General features: G+C 39.7%; 1 protein-coding gene across 1 annotated transcript in view; it reads right to left on the bottom strand.

Annotated features, from left to right (window-relative positions):
* The window catches only part of ankar (ankyrin and armadillo repeat containing), a 162,687-nt gene that overhangs the window by 89,574 nt on the left and 51,640 nt on the right, over positions 1 to 21,473 (bottom strand). Inside the window, exons 6-10 of the mRNA XM_087988641.1 lie at positions 21,148 to 21,263; positions 11,670 to 11,850; positions 6,928 to 7,150; positions 4,618 to 4,819; positions 3,132 to 3,340 (exon numbers count right to left, since the gene is read on the bottom strand). Of these exons, the coding sequence (XP_087844767.1) occupies positions 3,132 to 3,340; positions 4,618 to 4,819; positions 6,928 to 7,150; positions 11,670 to 11,850; positions 21,148 to 21,263 (931 nt within the window). The remainder of the gene's footprint in view (positions 1 to 3,131; positions 3,341 to 4,617; positions 4,820 to 6,927; positions 7,151 to 11,669; positions 11,851 to 21,147; positions 21,264 to 21,473) is intronic.

Below are 21,473 nucleotides of genomic sequence, written 5' to 3'. Positions count from 1 at the left end.
ATTTGGACGTGCCCCTTCCCTTCTTCACACTCCTGGAGCAAAAACTGAGCTTAAGTTGCTATCTAACAGTTTATTTGGTGATATCCTGGGACTCTGGAAAGGTCATGGAGTCCCAGGATATTGCGGTCTGAGTAGTGCAGGTTAGGACTTCGTCCCGCTTGCGAAGTGGTGCAGAGCTCTGCAATGTGATCTTTTTAGATCACCGCCATTTTGGATCTGCCAATTTTGCCATTTTTACACACCAACTTCATGACACTGCAGATCAGCCTCTTCATCCACACCTTCTTCTCCCAAACAGCTCTTGTTTGGAACATCTACTTCTTGCAGTAAAACTTAGTTAAATCACCCCATCACCCTTTTGCAGCAAATTCCCACTTGAACCAAATTTCCAGTTCAATCATTCGGCCTTTGTCTCGCTCAGGTGAAGCCTCCTTCACAATAATCATGTACTTTAGATGAGGTGAGTGGGAGACATTGTAGATGATGCTTGCAATAGGGAAATTGAGAGAGAATTAGTCTTAGCGGGAGATCTGTGCAAGAGCAGACAAAGAGTGAATGTGAGTTAGCAGACAGATGATGATGGTACCTACCCTTGTGGAAAGTAGAAGGTCATTGATCTTCTTATAACAGTGCTGGTAGTATTTCTTTACTGTCAGCACTGCTCTGACCAGGTGGCTATCTCATTTCACACTGGTAGTATTTAGACCATAAGTTCATAGATATAGGAGGAGAATTAGTCCAATTAGCTCATCATGTCTGCTCTGCCATTTATTTATGGCTGATATTTTTCTCAACCCCATTCTCCTGCCTTCTCTCCATAGCCTTTGATCCCCTTACTATCACGAATCTACATCTGTCTTGAATACACTCAATGATATGTTCTTTGTAGCCTTTTGTAGGAATGAGCTCCACAAATTCACCACCTCTGGCGGAAGAAATTCCTCTTCATCTCAATTCTATAGGGTCATCCCTTCACTGTGAGGCTGGGCCCTTGGGTCCCAATCTCCTTCTATTTGAAGCATTTGGGGCCATGGACTTCTCTGGCAGCCCTGAAAAAAAGAGGATGGCAGTTCCCTTGACCACACTGTCCACCGGAACCTCCAGATCATGATCTGTGAACCGAGATACCAACATTTAGAACATAGAACATAGAACAATACAGCACAGAACAGGCCCTTTGGCCCACGATGTTGTGCCGAACATTTGTCCTAGCTTAAGCACCTATCCACGTACCTATCCAATTGCCGCTTAAAGGTCACCAATGATTCTGACTCTGCTACTCCCACAGGCAGCGCATTCCATGCCCCCATCACTCTCTGGGTAAAGAACCTACCCCGACATCCCCCCTATACCTTCCACTCTTACCTTAAATTTATGTCCCCTTGTAACACTCTGTTGTACCCGGGAAAAAAGTCTCTGACTGTCTACTCTATCTATTCCCCTGATCATCTTATAAACCTCTATCAAGTCACCCCTCATCTTTTGCCGTTCCAATGAGAAAAGGCCTAGCACTCTCAACCTATCCTTGTATGACCTATTCTCCATTCCAGGCAAATCCTGGTAAATCTCCTCTGCACCCTCTCCAAAGCTTCCACATCTTTCCTAAAGTGAGGCGACCAGAACTGCACATAGTACTCCAAATGTGGCCTTACCAAGGTCCTGTACAGCTGCAACATCACCTCACGACTCTTGAATTCAATCTCTCTGCTAATGAACGCTAATTTCTTTCTCTTTTTGCTATTTATATTAACATCATTTTATGTTTTTTTCATGGATGATACACTTGTATTCTTTTGTTAAGAGTATTTGCACTTTGCTTGAATGTGTTCAATGACTGACCAGCACAGAAACCATACAGTAAAAACAAAACGTATGATTTATTAATAAAAACAGAAATTGCTGGAGAAACTCAGTAGTCTCACAGCATCACTAGAGAGTTAAATGAGAATTAACATTTTGAGTTCAGTATGACTTCTTCTGATATATGCAGCTTCTAGAATGAGCCAATGAATCACACATCAAGTGTGACTGGTAATCCAAAATTGGTTTGCAGTGTAACTTTTAGTGCAGTCAGTATTATTTAATAAATGGTGTCCAATTGCACAATAATCACATTTGGTGATGCTCTGAGATTTTCAACCATGGGGGTATTGAGCAAGATCAGCAAGCTGCCTATTGCAAACAGTTAAAGGGGTGTGTTGTTAATAAAGTTTGTTAGGATGCAGCCCACATGTGTATCATCACACCAGCACTAAACACAGCCAACATATTTGAATAATTATGATCAGCAGAAGCAAGATGAGGAGCTTCATTATTTGGCTATTATGATCTAAAGTGTACTTCTCCAAAGATTATCGAAGCCGTTCTCGTAGTTTTCAAAAGTGATGCAAAAATAAAATTTGAAGAGAGCATTCAAAAGAGAAATGGGAATGAGGGGAGGAGTTGAATTAGTTGATAGCTCCATCAAACAGCCAGGACAGCTATGATTGGAGAATGGGAGTGTTGGAAGGAGGAATAATTGATACAATTGTCTATGATAGATTGTGTAGCAGTATACAACCAGTCCTGATATGTCTGGTAGATCCAGGGTGTTTCTGGACACCAGTGGATGTCTGGAATAGGATCATTAAAAGTTTTAAAGATTTTGAAACAAACTTTGATTTTTTTTTCAATGTCCCATTTGGTTTGGCTCATAAGGGAGATGAAATGGGTGTGCCCCTATTGGCTGAGACACCTTCCTCTGATACTGGATAATTTAGGTAGATACCAGCATCAATGGTGCACTGAATTTCATAGCTATATGAGAGGTCATTTAGACAACGTTATCAGTGGATGTCAATGGAGATGTACCCTTATAAGACATAGTACCTTAGGGAGGTGATCAGGAATTGAAAATGTAGATTAAAAATATAATGATAAGTTCTCCTACCACATTCACAGGATAGATACACAAAACAAAGCAATACGCTCAATGACTTTATGATTCCTTGATTGTGATGTCAAAACAAAGCACCCTTTCCCCATATGAAAAACATTCCAACATTTTCTCAGGATATCTCTTTTTAATGAAAATCAATTGTATTATTAAATATAAAACTTATGAGTTCTGAGTTGAAGCAGTAAATACATACCTGTAAGGAGTTCCCAGACAGGTAGCTCTGGAATATTCTGCTCAATGATGTACTTGAGGATTTCTGTATGGGAGTAGAGTGCTGCCAAATGAATAACATTGTTGTTTTCACTGTCAAGCGTTGTTAAATTGGCTCCAAGGGATAGTAAATATTGAAGTGAATCAAATGCACCAGCCATTGAAGCAAGCAATAGTGGAGTAGAGTTGTACCTAAATCAAAGGAAAAGCAGAATCCCTTCAGAAACTAGCAGTAGTAAAATAACAGAACATATCTGGAGGAAAATGTCATTATCTGGATTAATAGTTACATAATTTTCTTAAAAGCATATGTAATCTTCTGGCCAAAGGATGATGATGAGGACTCAGGTGGGAGGAGATCTTGCAAGCCAGCATTTTCGATTTAATATAGATACCCTGTAATGAAATGTCTTTAAAATTCAAAACTGCTCTGAGTCTTATTAACTCCAAAATTCAGTGAATGGTCAAAATTCCTTTATGTCATTCTTGAATCTCCCAAACACACATTTGTTCTGTTACATCTTTAAAGCAGCATACTTCTACCTTGCTAACATTGCTCAACTCTTCCCCAATCTTCAGTCATCTACGCTGAAATTAATCTATGCTTTTGTTAATTCTAGGCTTGATTACTCAAAAACACTGCTGACCAACCTCTCATCTGAACATGGATTCTTCTAAACGTCTGCAAACTTGTATCATCCAATTTGCACTGAGTTCGTTATACCCATCACTCTGAGTTGATAGATATATATTGGTTCTGGTGTGCCTCAACTCTAAAATCCTTCCATAGTATTAGCCCTGCTTGTCGCTATAATATCATTCTGCCTTACAAACCTCAGAGGTCTCCATGCTCCTCTAATTCCAGTTTCCTCCATACCCCAATCTTAAATGCATTATGCGACTGTCTTCAATTGCCCAATATAAAATTTTAAAACTATCTCAAAGTCTCTCGACATCCCTGTATTGCTTTAAGATGTAAAACCTACTTCTTTTATCTGGGCTCATATTTCCTCATGTAGCTTGATGTCAAATGTCCTTTGAAGGTCAAAGGTAAAAGAGGGGAATAGAAAAGTGGAGTTAAAGTCATAAACAGAATAACCATGATTTTATGGGCCCACTGCAACTCTTATTCTTGAACTCTTTGATCACTGTCCTTTGAGAATTTGATCATTTTACAATTTTAAATGCATTACACAAATGCAGTTATTTTGTCAATAAAGCTGAAGAGATATTTGTCTGCTTTCTCTTTGATAGGAAAATTATAAAAATTGTCAAAATTATGAACTGGCTCTGAAACAAATGTTATGTTAAATATTTTAAATTTATATCATAGAACACAATATTTGAATGTTATAAAACTTTAATGATTAACAACATAAATATATAAAAGCATATGCAACACAATGTAGGCTGTAGGTTTTTTGTTCTTTTTTTACTTAACCACGTTAGGTAGATTATTGAACACTTACTGAGCTGAAGTCTCCAACTCTAAAAACTTGGGATCCTTTCGATATAGAGCTCTAATGCAAGAAACATTGTCATAAAATGCAGCAAAATGAATAGCTGTCCAGCCTCGTTTATCAACCTTGGTGACATCTGCCCGCAGGGCCAGTAGGCATGTTAATGAACCAAGTGACCCACATTTGGCTGCCATATGCAAAGCAGTTGGACCTATAAACAAAGGAATTACAAGCTAAAATTAGAAAGAAGCTCCAGTATTACATAAGTTTGATTACAAAAGAATTATAGATTCCAAACAATTGGTTGATGGATGCAACACAGGAGGTTGCTTCGCAAGATCAGAGTTCATAGAACTGGGGTAATACATTGATTTTTAACTGAGGATTTGTTAATGGACAGAAAATAAAGGCTAAGTATAAACATGTAATTTTCAATCTACAGGTTTTAATATTATTTGATAGGTGTGTTGGGCTTCAAATATATAAAATCTTTTTCAATGATTTAACTGAGGGAACTGAGTTTACTTTATCTGAGTTTGCTGCTGACACAAAGCTAGGTGGGAAACCAAGCAGTGAAGACAGTGTACAGAGGTTACAAAGAAATAGACTCAGTTTAAGGATATGAGTAAGAAGGTAGGATTGTGAAGGAAACATAGTTGATTAATTTCCTTGGGGATCTTGCCAGGACAACAACTAGCTGCCTTCGCTTCACCTACTGCATGTGAATGTCCACAAATTGAGGTGAGTGTTAGGTTGAGCTCCTAGAGGGATTTTCCTGTTGCTTGCTCTTTTTATTGTCTTCCTTGGGACCACAAAACTAGGATCTTAATAAATCTGATTTAGTGTTAGTAATAACGCTTCCTGATTTGCTCGAATTGGAGTGTACAGCCTACTGGAAACTCCCGTCCTTCTATTTTAATCTAACAAACTGAGCTGTTAGGATTTAAAGATAGTTTCCTTTTTATTCGTGGTGGCTTTTCATTCTCCTTCAAGCTTGCAGTACTGATGGATTTTTGACGAATTGGCAGCCGGAGGTTCTCTTGTGGGAAGATCTGAGTCAAAGGCTGCTCCGAATGTTCAATTTCCTCAACCTAGGTATGGGTTATGGATCTTGCAATGTCAAATTTGTTTGAGAAAAACTTCAACCACCTCTGACCACATAAAATTTCAAAGGTTGCACACATTGGAATTTAGAAGAATGAGAGCTGGGTCTTAGAGAAGCATACATGCTTCTCTTAGGAGCTTGACACCTAAGGGTAGATGCAGAGAGGTTGCATTCCCTTCTGAGAGAATCTGATACCAGACCCCTAACCTAAGAGTAAGGGGTTGCAATGGGAATGAGGAGGAATTTCTTCTCACTGAGGGTGGTGAATCTGCGATGGCTATAGAAGCTGGGCTTTATATTTAAGGCTGTGATATAATTATTTTAATTGGTCAGGGAATCAAGGTTAACAAGGAAAAGCTAGGAAAGGAGTTGAGCATTACTAGATCAATAATCTCATTGAATGGCAGAGCAGATTCTATGGGCTTATTGGCTTACTTTTGCTCATAAGACTTATGTCTTTTTGCAGTTATCTAGAGTCTTGTTGAGACTATAGTTTGCAATATTGTATGTGGTTTTGGTCTATTTATCTAAGAATAGATATAATTGCCATAGAGGGAATGGAATGATTGTTCACCAAATGGGATGGAGGGATTGTATTAATACGAATGATTACATAAATTGGGCATATATTCTTTGATCTTTAAAAGAATGAAAGATGATCTAATTCAAACATACAAAATTCTTACAGAGATTGTCAGGCTAGATGCAGGAAGGATTTTTCTGGACCCTCTGGAGGGTCTAGAAGGAAAGGACACAGCATCAGAACAATGGAAAATACGTTAGGGCTGAGATGAAGAGGAGTTCCTTCACTCATCCCTGGAATCATTCTGCATTTTCTCAAAACCTTAATTCCTTCCTGAAGTATGGTGCACAAATTGTGTGAAATACTCTTGCTCAGGCTGAACTAGTGACTTGTACAATATCAGTATAACATCTGTGCTCTTCCACTATAACCTTATGTTAAGCCCCAGGACACTATGTGCTTCATTACCTGCTCTCTTATCCTGCTTGCTGCCTTCAATTCTTATCTAGATTTAATAAGCCTACGTATTTAGTCTGTGATTTAATTAATTGAATCATTCAATTTAAAAAAAAAGAGGTCTACACATCTACTCACACATTCTTCATTCATGGAAACTTTTTGTCTTTTTATGTGATTGCAATATTCAATAAAATGTTACTCATAAACAAACCTGATGGTTTTTCGAGCTTACCCATATTGAATAAATAGTCAGTACAACGCTGGTTAATTTTCAGGTGTATTGCGGTCAACTGACAGATGATTGACACATGATTGTGGATTGCAGCATGATGAATAAGTGCATAACCGGATCCATCTACAACTCCAAGTTGAGATATTGGATTTTGTTGACAGTATGTGTAAAAGACAGCAGCAAGTCCACTCTTGGTAGCAGCTGTTAGACCAATGGCCAAATCCTGGGTGAAGAAAAGAAGAAACCAGTACCACCAAATGGCATTTACATCAGCACAATTTCACTATTGAAATCTTGCTTCAAGCGCATGGAGTACTGTGTGCAGTTTTGGTCTCCTTATCTGAGGAAAGATTATTGTCAGAGACAGAATGTAATAAACGTTCACTAGACTTGTTCCTGGAATGGTGGGGGCTGTCTTATGAAGGGAAATTGGGCAAACTGGGCTTGTATTCTCTGGAGTTGTGAAAATGTGAGGTGATCTCATTGGAACTTACAAAATACTTATAGAGGTAGACAGATTAGATGCCGTCAAGATGTATCCTGGGTTTGGGCAGCCTAGATCCTGGAGCACAATTGAAAAATAAGGTGGATGCTACTTAGGTCTGAGATGAGGGGTATCTTTTTTCACTCAGACAGTTATGAATCTTTTGGCTATATAGGTTCTGTCTTTGAGGATACTTAGGATGTAAATTGATAGATTTCCGAATAGCAAAAATGTACATGATTATAAGGATAGGGTGAGTAAAAGTGTTTGATCAGCAGTGATTGTATTCAATAGTGAGGCAGGCTCAATGGGCTGCACAGCTTAGTTCTTTTCCTATGTTCCTAGAAATTGGGTTAAGTTTTCACTTATAATAGATTGGCACCTGCACCTGTATGCCAAACATAACATGGACCATGCAAACTCGAATAAGACAGCAGAAATGGCAGTGTCACACACAATCTTGCCAAATCTGAAGTCAACTTAACTAACATCTGGGATTTGTGGTCAGATTGGAAGATCTGTCCCAGAGACTAATTGAGCAGCAACCTGACAGACATTTTCTTGTAACATCTTACAGACAATTTTCTAGACATCAAAGGCTGGTAGGTTTACAGAAAGCTGATGACTAAAGAAATTGAGATTTTGGTCAAGAAAATGAAGGAAGCATATGTCAGGTATAGACAGGAGAGATTGAATGAATCCTTAGAAGAGTATAAAGGCAGTGGAAGTATACTTAAGAGGGAAATCAGGAGGGCAAAAGGGGATATGAGACAGCTTTGGCAAATTTTATAAATTCATTAAAGACAAAAGGGTAACTAGGGAGAGAAGAAGGCCCCTCAAAGATCGACAAGGCAGCCTATGTATGTAACAACAGGAGATGGGAGAGATAGTAAAGAAGTATTTTGCATCAGTGTTTACTGTGGAGAAGGTCATGGAAGATATAGAATGTGGGGAAATAGATGGTGACATCTTGAAAAATGTCCATATTATAGAAGAGGAGGTGCTGGATGTCTTGAAACGCATACAAGTGGATAAATCCCCAGGACCTGATCAGATGTACCGAAAACTCTGTGGGAAGCCAGGGAAGTGATTTTTGGGCCTCTTGCTGAGATATTTGTATCATCGGTAGTCACAGGTGAGGTGCCGGAAGACTGGAGATGCCACTATTAAGAAAGGTGGTAAGGAAAAGCCAGGTAACTATAGACTGGTGACCAGTGGTGGGCAAGTTGTTGGAGGGAATCCTGAGGAATTTACATGTATTTGGAAGGGCAAGGGCTGATTAAGGATAGTCAGCATGGCTTTGTGCATAGGAAATCATGTTTCATGAACTTGATTCATTTTTTGAAATAACAAAGAGGATTGATAAGGGCAGAGTTGTAGACATGATCTATATGGACTTCAGTAAAGCATTCTGCAAGGTTAGATCTCATGGAATACAGGGAGAACTACTCATTTGGATACGGAACTGGTTCAAAGGTAGACCACAGAGGCTGGTGGTGGAGGGTTGCTTTTTAGTCTGGAGGCCTGTGACCAGTTGTGTGCCATAAGAATCGGTGTTGATCATATAGAGGTTTATAAAATTATGAGGGGCATGGATAGGATAAATAGACAAGGTCTTTTCCCTGTCATGGGGAAGTCAGAACTAGAGGGCATGAGTTTAGGGTGAGAGGGGAAAGATAGAAAACAGACCTAAAGGGCAACTTTTTCACACAGAGGGTGGTATGTGTGTGGAATGAGCTGCCAGAGGAAGTGGTGGAGGCTGGTACAATTACAACATTCAGAATGTATCTGGATGTGTATGTTATTGGAAGGGTTTAGAGGGATGTGGGCCAAGTGCTGGCACATGGGACTAAATTACGTTAGGATGGTTGGCATGCATGGATGAGTTGGACCAAAAGGTCTGTTTCCATGTTGTACACCTCTGTGACACTATGACACTGTCACTACTCCTGGGTATGTCTTTATCCATTGACTGGATAGACCCATGCAGGGTTATGGCATATTGGGAGGAGTTCAATGAAGGATGTAGGAGGGCAGGCCACGAGCAGCCCCAGGCATACATAAGAACGAGGTGTCAAGGTGATGAAGCTACACTAATTATGCGCCAAGCAGTATAACAAACATGCAATAAAATAGCTAAGCAATTCCACAACTCATGAATAAGATCAAAGATCTGGAAGTCTATCAGATCCAATTGTGAATTGTGGTGGACAATTAAACAACTCATGTATGAGAAGACTTCACAGAAGTCTGAATCCTCAGTTATGGGGGAACTCAGCAGAGAGGTCACCTGAGCTCTCAAATCCATTTGTTTTAAAGCAGTTTGTCCATTCTTCATTTTCTTTTTAAAAGGAAAGTGTCCATTCTACATATCCATGAATATGACAAAGCAAGTGTGATACTGCAAATAAATTTGTCACCAAAACTCTCCCTTTGAATTCTCCAATATTATAATGAATTAGCAGTTTTTTGGGGGTTACAATAAACTCCCAATATCCTCTTCGGCAGTTGTTTCATTGGTTTGAAACATAGCTTCCTGCAAGCTTCAATAGTTTGGGATTATATTGTGACTCAAGCTTAATAGAAATATCCTCCAGCATCGTATCCTTTGGTTTTGCTGAAACGAGCAAACGTCTAATTGTCTCAGACGCTTTCAGGCCTTCTTTGTTCCAAAATATTATTTCTTACCCATCCCTTACTGCTTGATTTACAACTTGATTGGATCTTCAAGGTTATTTTTAGTGGTGAAATACACATCCAGCTGCTCAATACCTTCCAAAAGACTGTCTGTTGCAGTCGTGCTCCACTTGTTGTTCAACAATTCCCAGAGGTACAGCCATCTCTGAAAGTCAGTCCACCAACATGTACAACCCAAATGTTAGACCATAATTTCAGCTTTTTCTCTCTCTCAAAAAATATATCTTATGTTTTCGATGTATGACACTCATGTTCAACATCAGGACTTTATTGGTGTTAAGCTTAAGATGTCTCTTTAAAGAGTGTATGCAGCATGGAAGACGTTACATGACTATGGCAGACTAGGACACAAATTTGAAAGATTGCATTCAATCTAATCATCTTGGTTGGTTCATTGAAATCTCTCAACCCAATATGTTTCTGCTAGAGGAGAAAGTGAGGTCTGCAGATGCTGGAGATCAGAGCTGAAAATGTGTTGCTGGAACAGCGCAGCAGGTCAGGCAGCATCCAGGGAACAGGAGAATCGACGTTTCGGGCATAAGCCCTTCTTCAGGAATTCTGATTCCTGAAGAAAGGCTTATGCCCGAAACACCGATTCTCCTGTTCCCTGGGTGCTGCCTGACCTGCTGCGCTGTTCCAGCAACACATTTTCAGCTTGTTTCTGCTAGAGAATTCTCAATCACGTTCTCATTGCCTTGTCTGACAGATATCACACCTGGTCTGTCTATAAAGCATGTAAGTCAATATTTTTCACTGAATCTTGGTACACATGACAGTTAAAAATCAAATCAAAATCTGTGTATTAAATGGAGGTGACTTAAAAGAGAGTAGTTAAATTTGCTTTTCTTTCTACACATTGACATGCACAAATGGTCACAAGATGATGCTCTGACATCCTTGCTGGTAAACATAAAAATTTTGGAAAGACATATAATGTAATTTTAGAATTACAGGCAGAGATCAAGAATGTGCTAAATACCTTGCAATTTCCAGTCACTTCAACTGATAATACTTAACTGGACACAACTTAGGGTAATCAATGGCTCAGTATTATTGCCTATAATTTATTGCAAATGTTGTTCAGTCAGAATCCTAAAACTTTTTGACTAACAAATGCATAGAGTTACATTCACACATAGAATGCAACAGTTTAAGAAGATGCTTCACCATCTTCTGAAGATGGTATGAATGGACAATAAATTCTGGCTTTTCTAGAAACATCTGTATCCCAAGATAAAACAGGAATCAAAAATGTTATACATTGAATGACTGAGAACTCACTGATCATGTTTCTAATGTAAAACAAAGCCTTACTTTGGATAACTGAAATATTTTTAGAAATAGGTAGAATTATAAACAGTGCTATTTGATAAATGTCATTTGATAGTAAGGTGGCAATTTACATTAATTTTTTTGTAACTGCTCAAAGTCTTTCCATCACAAATCACATGCATCCAAAATGCCAACATAGCAGATTTATCACAATTATCATGAGATATAAAGAAATGAAACTTTATTGCATTTGTACTTCTGTGCAGCAAAACACCAGAATTCTTAGTACCTTGCATTTTAAGGTCTGTTTATGACCAAATTTTTTCTTTAATTGTTCATTCAACTGAGTTCCATTTAACGGTAGCTTATCAGATTTGAGCAGAGGGATTACGTCATGGATTATTTTCCACCATTTAGACTTCTGCACTGTGAGAAAGATGCTTTCGAGCTCTATAGCAATTGCATAATAACTGTAAAAATAACATTAAGACAAGACATTTTTGAACTTAGATTAGTCTGCAATGTTCTGCAAATCTTCAAATATTCCAAGATTCAATGCAAAAATAAAATGATTCCTGATGGTCTATTGGTGAAAAATACTATCCAGAGTGGTACTAATTATTTAGATCAGGAAATTTCATGTCAACCTTTAGTTTATGCTGAGTTACCTTGTCTGACATTTTACCAACTCTCTGAAGACAGACAGGTTTGGAGGTGGGAGGTTTAGTAAAATGGAGTTAGAATGTACAGTGAAGAAAGACTGATTTAGGCATTATGCATGATAATACAGAATAACAGTGGTTTTGCTTTCTATTACCTGGAAGTGGGCAGCCAATTATCTAATTTATTGATCTATTCAGGCCATTTTACACCCTTATTGCAATTGGCTGATATTGGAACAGATCCCTGCTGCCTGGGGATATCATAAGACACATTCAATGGTTTCCTGGTGGTGGGGAGAATCTTCCTTCTTGGAATCTCTGTATCCCACATAAGGGGCCTGGATAGCAGCAATAACCATGCTCAAGTGTTTGCACCACTCTGACTGGACAGCCCTGCCTGCTTGACTATGGTACTAAAAATGTTTATTGACTCTTTAAAGATGCTTAAACATGGAAGTGCTTTCTACTTGTTGCAGCGTCTACAACAGCCACTTCATTCAGAGGCACTGCTGAGACCAATTGCTAACTGTCCTTTGATTGGGTCAGCAGCTCAGGGAAGCAAGCTTGCCATTATTAAAATTGCTATCCCAGTAGAGACTCTAATCAGTCACATCAGTAGAGCTCCCGTTTGCCCAGTTCTTCTGACAGACTCATGGCGTCTTCGTAAAATTACGACTCTGATGACAGCAAGCACAGAAGTTATATTGATAATCTTGGCTTTAGTGAGGTCCCATTTACTGTTGAGAAATACCTGTGTTGGCATAATCTATACTCCCTATACAACTCCATTCTCTCACCCTCGGTGCTGTTTAACTCTACGACACACTCTGTCTGTCTTTACCCACATCTCATCTGAACATCTTTAATTCAGCTCCACTACAACCACTGTAGACCTGAAACTTGTCTTCATCCAATAGGGGAACGTTTGGTGAAATACAAACATGAGATTTTAGTTATAGAAAGTAAAAGTGAATGCAAACAAAACCAATCAAGGCTGAAGTTCACCCAAACAATATAAACTAGATTTTGACATCATGACCAATAAATGTCAGGAACAGCAACAGCTTCTTCTTCTCCAAAGTCCTTGTCCTCCTTCTTCTTCTTCTCCTCCTCCTCCTCCTCCTTCTCCACAAATGACTGCTCCCATTGTCCCAGTTCCTCAGTATCCTTCACATCGTCTCATTGTCTGCTTCAACTCTGCAGAACATAACATACCACGATGATGTGACACAGTCTGTGTGAATTATACAGGGGAGTCCTCCACAGACTGATCCAAGCAGCAGAACCACATCTTCAGTCGCCCTATTGTCTACTCCACAATCACCCTAGTTGAATCATGGGTGGCATTGCACAAGTCAGGGCACTGCAACATTGTGTCATGAACTGTGGTCACTCGGTAATCAGCCTTGTAAGGCACCTTAACCTTCAAACACATCAGGTACACAAGAGTGGTCCATGATATAGGAGTCATGGCAACTGTCAGGATATCAGGGACACACCACCAGGAAGTGGTTACAGTGATCACAGATGACCTGAACATTAATGGAGGTTCTGGTGATGGTCATCAAGATGTCTCTGCCATCTGCCAGGACAGATTCCAACGAGGTGCATGACCTGAGGTCAGTGATGGGAAAGTTGCTGGATAAGGTACTGAGGGATAAAATCTATTTATATTTGGAAATGAATGGGCTTATCAGTGATAGGCAACATGGTTTTGTGTGGGGGAGATCGTGCCTTACCAACTTAATAGAGTTCTTTGAGGAAGTGACCAAGTTGATAGATGAAAGAAGGGCTGTAAATGTCATATACATGGACTTTAGTAAGGCATTTGATAAGGTTCCCGATGGTAAACTAATGGAGAAAGTGAAGTCACATGGTGTGCAGGGTGTTCTAGTTAGGTAGATAAAGAACTGTTTGAGCAACAGAGGATAGAGAGTAGTAGTTGAAGGGAGATTATCGAAATGGAGACAGGTGACCAGTGGTGTTCCACAGGGATCAGTGCTAGGGCCACTGTTGTTTGTGATGTACATAAATGATCTGGAAGAGGGCATTGTTGTTATGATCAGCAAGTTTGCAGATGGTGCGAAGATTGGTGGAGTAGCAGAAAGCATAGGGGACTGTCAAAGAATACAGCAGGATATAGATATATTGGAGAATTGGGTGGAGAAGTGGCAGATGGAGTTCAATCCAGGCAAATGTGAGGTGATGCATTTTGGGAAGTCTAATTCTGGAGCGAATTATACAGTAAATGGAAGAGCCTTGGGAAAAATTGATAAGCAGAGTGGTCTGGGAGTTCAGGTCCGTTGTACCCTGAAGGTTGCTGCACAGGTGGATAGAGTGGTCAAGAAGGTATGTGGTATGCTTGCCTTCATTGGATGGGGTGTTGAGTATAAGAGCTGGCAGGTCATGTTAAAACTGTACAAGACATTGGTTCGGTTGATTTAGAATACTGTGTACAGTTCTGGTTGCCATATTACCAAAAGGATGTGGATACTTTGGAGAGGGTGCAGGGAAGGTTTATATGCATGTTGCCTGGTATGGAAGGTGCTAGCTATGAAGAGAGGTTGAGTATGTTAGGATTGTTTTCATTAGAAAAAAGGAGATTGAGGGGGAACCTGATTAAGGTCTACAAAATCATGAAGGGTATAGACAGGGTAGATAGAATTAAGCTTTTTCCCAGGGAGAAGGATTCAATAACGAGCAGTCATGCTTTCAAGGTGAGAGGAGAAAAGTTTAAGGGGGATACACACGGCAAGTACTTTACACAGAGCATGGTTGGTGCCTGGAATGTGTTGCCAGCAGAAGTAGTAGAGGCAGGCACGGTAGAGTCATTTAAGATGCACCTGGACAGATACATGAGCAGTTGAGGAGCAGAGGGATACAGATGCTTAGGAATTGGGCAACAAGTTTAGACAGTGGACTTGGATTGGCTCAGGCTTAGAGGGCCGAAGGGCCTGTTCCTGGCCTGTAAAGTTTCTTTGTTCTTTGTTCTTTGACAAGTAGCCTTTCTGTGTATCTGCACTAATGAACACCACAGTACGTCAGCATTGATAGCCTTTGGCTTTGGCTGGAATGTTACTATGTTAACAGGCATGACAAGACAAGTCAATGCAAAACATGGATGATGTTAACATGGAGATAATTGTGAAGTGAGCTGATGCTACACGAGCAAGGGATCAGTCCTTGAGCTGAGTCTTTCCTGAGAGTTCCTGCTGCAGCCTTTTAACTAAAGATGCTAATGCATCATGCAATGTAAGTCAGAGCTTTCTAAGTCTAAGGTCTGCAAATATATCAGACAGGTGCCATAATGGTCATGAGCAGTTACTACAAGCCAGGTACCAATGTCTGTGGATGAAGTGCGTGTGGAGCTGGTGCCTATGGATTTTGGTCTGAACTGTACTTTAGTCAAATGCAACACAGAGGTTCTTTGGAATAAATGGCAAGCTGAATCCACCAGATACTCACTGTCATTTTCATGTATAGCTTTCTTGATGTCTAGCTTGCTTGATATGTTTGGCAAAATAGAAAGCTAAATATTAATGAGGTGGTTTGGTCCACCAACAAGACGTTTAACTGTTAATTGGCAAATCACAGCTGCCTCGCAAGAAACTCTCTGGGCCAGCTGTCAAAAACATAGAAGATGGTGCAAGATGATCTCAATGTCAAGACAGCCTTCGCTGGACTTCTCGAGTGATTCTGCCACTACTCTCAGCATAACCCATGTAACTCTGACCCCTATAAGATTCTATCCAAAATTTCCACAATATTTAAAAACTTTAGTCCTGCAAGAAATATGAAATTTGAAGTTTCTTTGCAACAATTCCCAAATACAGGGTCTGAATCCACAAGATTTTGTCCTCATAAATCTTGTTATCCCTCTCAAGCTACTTTACTGGAGGATCTGGGTAGACTTTTGTGATTTCAATCCTGCAATGGGAACTCAAGCCTCATCTTTTTACTCAGAGGAAAGGATTCTACTAACTGAACCATGGCTGACACAAAAGTCAGCATTCCTTCATTTTTGTTGGATCAAAATCCTATGGCCTGAAATGCAGTTCACAGACTGTCAGTGGCTCATCACAATCTTATCAAGGGAAATTTGGTATGTGCAAGAAATTATGTCGGAAAGGTCTGCATGCCCCGAATTAATAAATAGTCTCACATTCTTTCAAACCAATTTGGTGGACGGTACACCATCATGATCTCATAGATACATGGAGTCGTATAGCATGGTAACAGACTCTTTGTTCAACTTGGCCATGCCGACCTATTTTCTCAAACTAAACTAAACATTTGCTGTATATGGAGCATATCCCTCCAAACCTTTCCAATTCATCTTCCTATCCAAATGTGTTTTAAATGTTGTAACCGCTCCTGTATGTGCCATTTCTACACAGTTCATTCCACACTCTGTGTGGAAAAGTGCCCCTCAGGTACCTTTTAAAACTTTTTCCTCTCACCTTAAAAAATTTGCCCCCTAGTTTTAAACTCACCCACCCTAGGGAAAAAACCATTGCTATTCACCCTATTTATGCCCCTCACAATTTTATAAACCTGTATAAGGTCACCCCTCAACCTCCTATGCTCCAATGAAAAATGTCTCAGCTTATCCAGCCAATCCTTACAACTCTCCTTTCCTGGCAACATCCTGGTAAATCTTTTCTGAACCCTTTCCAGTTTAATAATATCCTTCCTGTAACAGGGCAACCAGAACTGTACACAGTATTCCAAAAGTGGCCTCATCCAATGTCCTGTACAACTTCAACATGATGTCGCAACTCCTATATCCAAAGGTCTGAGCAATGAAGGCAAGCATGCTCTGCACCTTTTTAACCACCCTAACTACCTGTGATGCAACTTTCAAAAAACTACATACCTGATCTCCCCTAGGTCTCTTGTTCAACAAAACTACCCAGGCCCTATCATTAACTACATAGGTCCTGGCTTTGTTTTTGTCAAAATGCAACACCTCACATTTATCCAAATTTTTATTGCTCATGGTTATTGCCTGGCATGAATGTTACTTGCCACTTATCAGCCCAAGCCAGGATATTGTCCAGATCTTGTTGCATTTGATCATTGACTGCTTCAGCATCTGAGGAGTCGGGAATAGTGATCATTGGTGAACATCCCCACTTCTGATGTTATGATAAAGGGAAAATCAATAATCAATCAGCTGACAATGGTTGGGCCTAGGACATTACCCTGAGGAACTCAGGCATCGATGTCCTAGAGCTGAGATGACTGACCTCCAAGCATGACAACCATCTTCCTATGGGCCAGGTATGACTCTAACCAACAGACAGATGTTCTCCCATACCCACTGATTCCAGTTTTGCTTGAGCTCCTTGATGCCACACTCAGTCAAATGTGGCCTTGGTTCAAGGGCAGTCACTCTAACCTCACCTCTGGAAATCAGCGTTTTTGTTCACGTTTGAACAAAGACTATAATGAGGTCAGGAGCTGGCTGACCCTAACACAACCTAAACTGGGCAGCAGTGACCTGGTTTTTACTGAGCGGGTGCTGCTTGGTAGCACCTTCAATCACCTCAATGATGGTCGAGAGAAGGCTGATGGGGCAATAATTGGACAGGTTGGCTTTTTTTCTACTTTTTGTATACATGACATACCTGGGAAATTTTCCATATTGTCAGGTAGATGCCAGTTTTGTAACTGTATTGGAAGAGCTTGGCTAGGGGAGCATCAGGTTTGGAGCACAGGTTTTCAGTCCTACTGCTGAAGTGTTTTCAGGGCCTATAGCCTTTGCAGTATCCAGTACTTTCAAATATTTCTTGGTATCATGTGGAGTGATTGGTATCTATGATGCTGGAGACCTCTGGAGGAGGCTGAGATGGATCATCAAATCGGCAGTTCAGGCTGAAGATTGTTGCGAATGCTTCAGACTTGTCTTTTGCACTGATGTATGCACTTTTGCATTGCCCTCTGAAATAGTCAAGCAAACCACTCAATTCAAGGACAATTAGAGACTGGCAAGAAATGTTCACCGCAAGACCATAAGGAAATGAACAGGCCAAATGCTGCCCTTGCCAGGAACACCCAAATTCCATGAAGGAATAAAATGCTCAGACAAATTTGATACCTGACTTCATCTCAGGCTGCCCAGCCCACACTCAATGCTCAGGCATGATGAGATCCCAGGAGAGGGCAGCCAATGCCTGTGGAAACCTGGCTAATAAACCCAACTACATTGAAGGAAACTGGCAATCAACAAATTAAGACCCACCACTCAATGACCACAAAGCAGACAGAACAAGGGCCAGAGCAATTCCAATTGGCCAGTCATAGTTTTTCCAAACTGAATGACCATTATCTGCCTGTCCCACATTCGCCCCCCCCCCACCTCACATATAACACTACAGCAGGAAACCATTAGCACATCATTGATAAAAAGCTCTTTAAAAGAGCTCTACATTTAATCACACTCCTATTCCTACCCTTTCAGCAAAGGATTTTCTCCCCTGATTGCAAGGCTGTCACAATTTGTTGACTTAAATCATCATAAAGTTGGTATGTAGATTGGAAAAGTTGGGGCAGTTTCGGGGGGTTGGTTGGCTATGGAGTTAAGGTCACAATCAGATCAACTATAATCTTATCGGATGGGGCAGCAGGGTCAAAGGGTCAAATAGCCTCCTCCTGTTCCTAATTTGTAGGTTGTACACCACTAATTAATCCTGAGGAGGGCCAACACAAACTATGAACTGCTCCAAGCTGACTTCACATCTTCCTCACAATCCCCTCCCAGAACAAATGAGTGGTTCCAGGAAGTTGAACTCTGGAATACCATCAACACAAATGGAAGAGACAGAATCATACAGGTCACCAATACTTTGCATTGCACTTCACCCTTCTCGCTAGTTAGATATTTTCTCATTTATATGTTCAGAGATATCCTTACCATCTATATTAACAATCTTGCATTTATTTTGTACTTGTGATTAATATTATTGAAGTTGTATTTCACCTTTCAGAGAGGAAACAGTTGGTTTTCATTACTTGAAAAACACATGCCCATCTGATACTGATTTTGTAAATGACTGAAGTAGTCTCCTGTACTGGTTTAATCCCCTGCCAAGCTCCTCTCCTGGGGATAAATACAATAAGTAATGCAGAAAAAGCTGTTACATGGATCCAAGGGAGGCCCAATCACTGGATGAACAGAGAGTAGAATGAATGAAATAGTTTGCTGTCTGCGATCTGAGCTCAAGACTACTGTGTCTCGACTTGCATTGAAATGGTGACTGCTGTTGATGATTGTTCCTTCTTAACAATCAGGGTTTATATTGCAAAATCTAAAGTAGTTTTAACATGCCTTTACTACATTTCATATTCCCAAATCTGTCATAAAATCTGGATGACAAATTGTTGATGAAAATGCAGAATTCTGCAAGTGGGCAGGCAAATAACAATGGACCTCAATTCCAGTTAGATTGTGCTGTATTTAAGAATATCAGGTACATGATTCTGCTGTTTAATGCAGATAATATACTGTACATGCATATGTGGAAGATTAGCCATGGTCGCATACATGATTGTGAAGCAGGAGAAAAAGTGTATAGACTAAGTATGAAGAAGTCATAGTAAAGAAGCACAGTGGAAGCCATTATGTAAAATAGATCAGTCACAAGAAATAAGCAACAAAGTCTCCTAACGAAGAATGGAGGCTAGTTATGCATTGGATTCAAAATTCAGAGAATGAATGAGCATCTATACTTAATGGAAGAATTTAGGAAGATAAATAAAATCTCTGGTTAAAGATGCAGGGACTTATTCTGAGCAAAGCATTTAGCCAAATGTGCAATACTACACAGGAAATTGATAGCAAGTTCAGTGGTTGAATCATATCTTTTTTTCATTAAGATATCTGACAGAGTCTATCTTTGACCTTGTGCTGTAGGAAGTGACTTGCATTTTATTTTAAACATTTTGAAATAAATACTACGTTTGTAAATAGATACATGTACCACATTTTTGTCGATAATGATATTAATCTGACTCATCAAGTCAGATTATTTTACCTTCATGAATGCGACCAGTAGTTGGAGAGGTGAACATCTCCTTTTCTTACATTTTTCCAAACAATAACTGTCTTAAGACCATTTTGATTAAACTTTAGAGGCTTATGAACTAACTTTGTTAAATTATCAAAATACTAGCAAAAGTTAATAAAATTACAAGCATGAGTTCAATGAGTTAATACAATACATGAAACAACTAGCAGCACACAGATGTCGATGTAATCAATTAATATTAAATAAACTTACAGTTTCAGTAAAACAATCTACTCATTTGTGCTGTATCATTTATAATCTTATTGTTGGATCTTACATATTTAAATGATCCAAGTGATGGAATGCTATCACTATTCAGAGGGGACATCCATTTAAATAATGCATAAAGAAAGTTTTTGAAAAATATCACACAATTGATCTGTAAATATACTTGAGTGACTACATATTGAATTGAGGTTTCTTTGATTAGATTAGATTAGATTACATTACAGTGTGGAAACAGGCCCTTCGGCCCAACAGGTCCACACCGACCCGCCGAAGCGAAACCCACCCATACCCCTACATTTACCCCTTACCTAACACTACGGGCAATTTAGCATGGCCAATTCACCTGACCCTGCACATCTTTTGGACTGTGGGAGGAAACCGGAGCACCCGGAGGAAACCCACGCAGACACGGGGAGAACGTGCAAACTCCACACAGTCAGTCGCCTGAGGCGGGAATTGAACCCGGGTCTCAGGCGCTGTGAGGCAGCAGTGCTAACCACTGTGCCACCGTGCCGCCCAAAATGCGTTTGGATGCGTTTCTCTCAGTTTGAGACAAAATTAATATCAATTTACCATTTTTTGTATGTCACAGTATCAGAAAAATTACATTTAAAAATAGGATCAGAATTGAGATTAGATAATTTTGGTCATAGAATAGAGAGAAATGAGAAGAAAACAGGAAACTGATAAAACAAAAAGCAAAACACAGTTAACATTTTCAAACAATATAAACAATACAGTGTAATTTAAAGGAGAGACTGTAAAGGGTGAAAATGCCCTTTTTTTAAAAAAAGAAGTCCATACCCACCTTTTCCCCTCAAACTTCATAGTAGGTATGGTATATTGACCCCTGAGTAGCATATCAGGTTTGAACAATTGTTTCAAGTGGTACATTGCTTGGGTCTGGATATCAGTAAAGTTAGCCTGTAGCAAAACAGCAATAATTATATACATTAAATATTGACATTTAATTTACGGTATTACAGAGTTCAAATTACAAGATAAACAATTAGATTCCCATGAAAAATATTCTGGATCGTAACCCCTTAATGTGGTTTCTGTGTAAAATACCATTGCCAATATGATACCATCTGAGCATTCCCCACATTTTAGCCCTTGTAACATATACCACAA

This window comes from Chiloscyllium plagiosum, unplaced genomic scaffold (genome assembly GCF_037043375.1).
Source record: "Chiloscyllium plagiosum isolate Xiang-an unplaced genomic scaffold, Cpla_swu_hap1 HiC_scaffold_7, whole genome shotgun sequence".
Classification (NCBI taxonomy): Eukaryota; Metazoa; Chordata; class Chondrichthyes; order Orectolobiformes; family Hemiscylliidae; genus Chiloscyllium; species Chiloscyllium plagiosum.
This window is presented reverse-complemented; position numbering and strand designations above follow the sequence as displayed.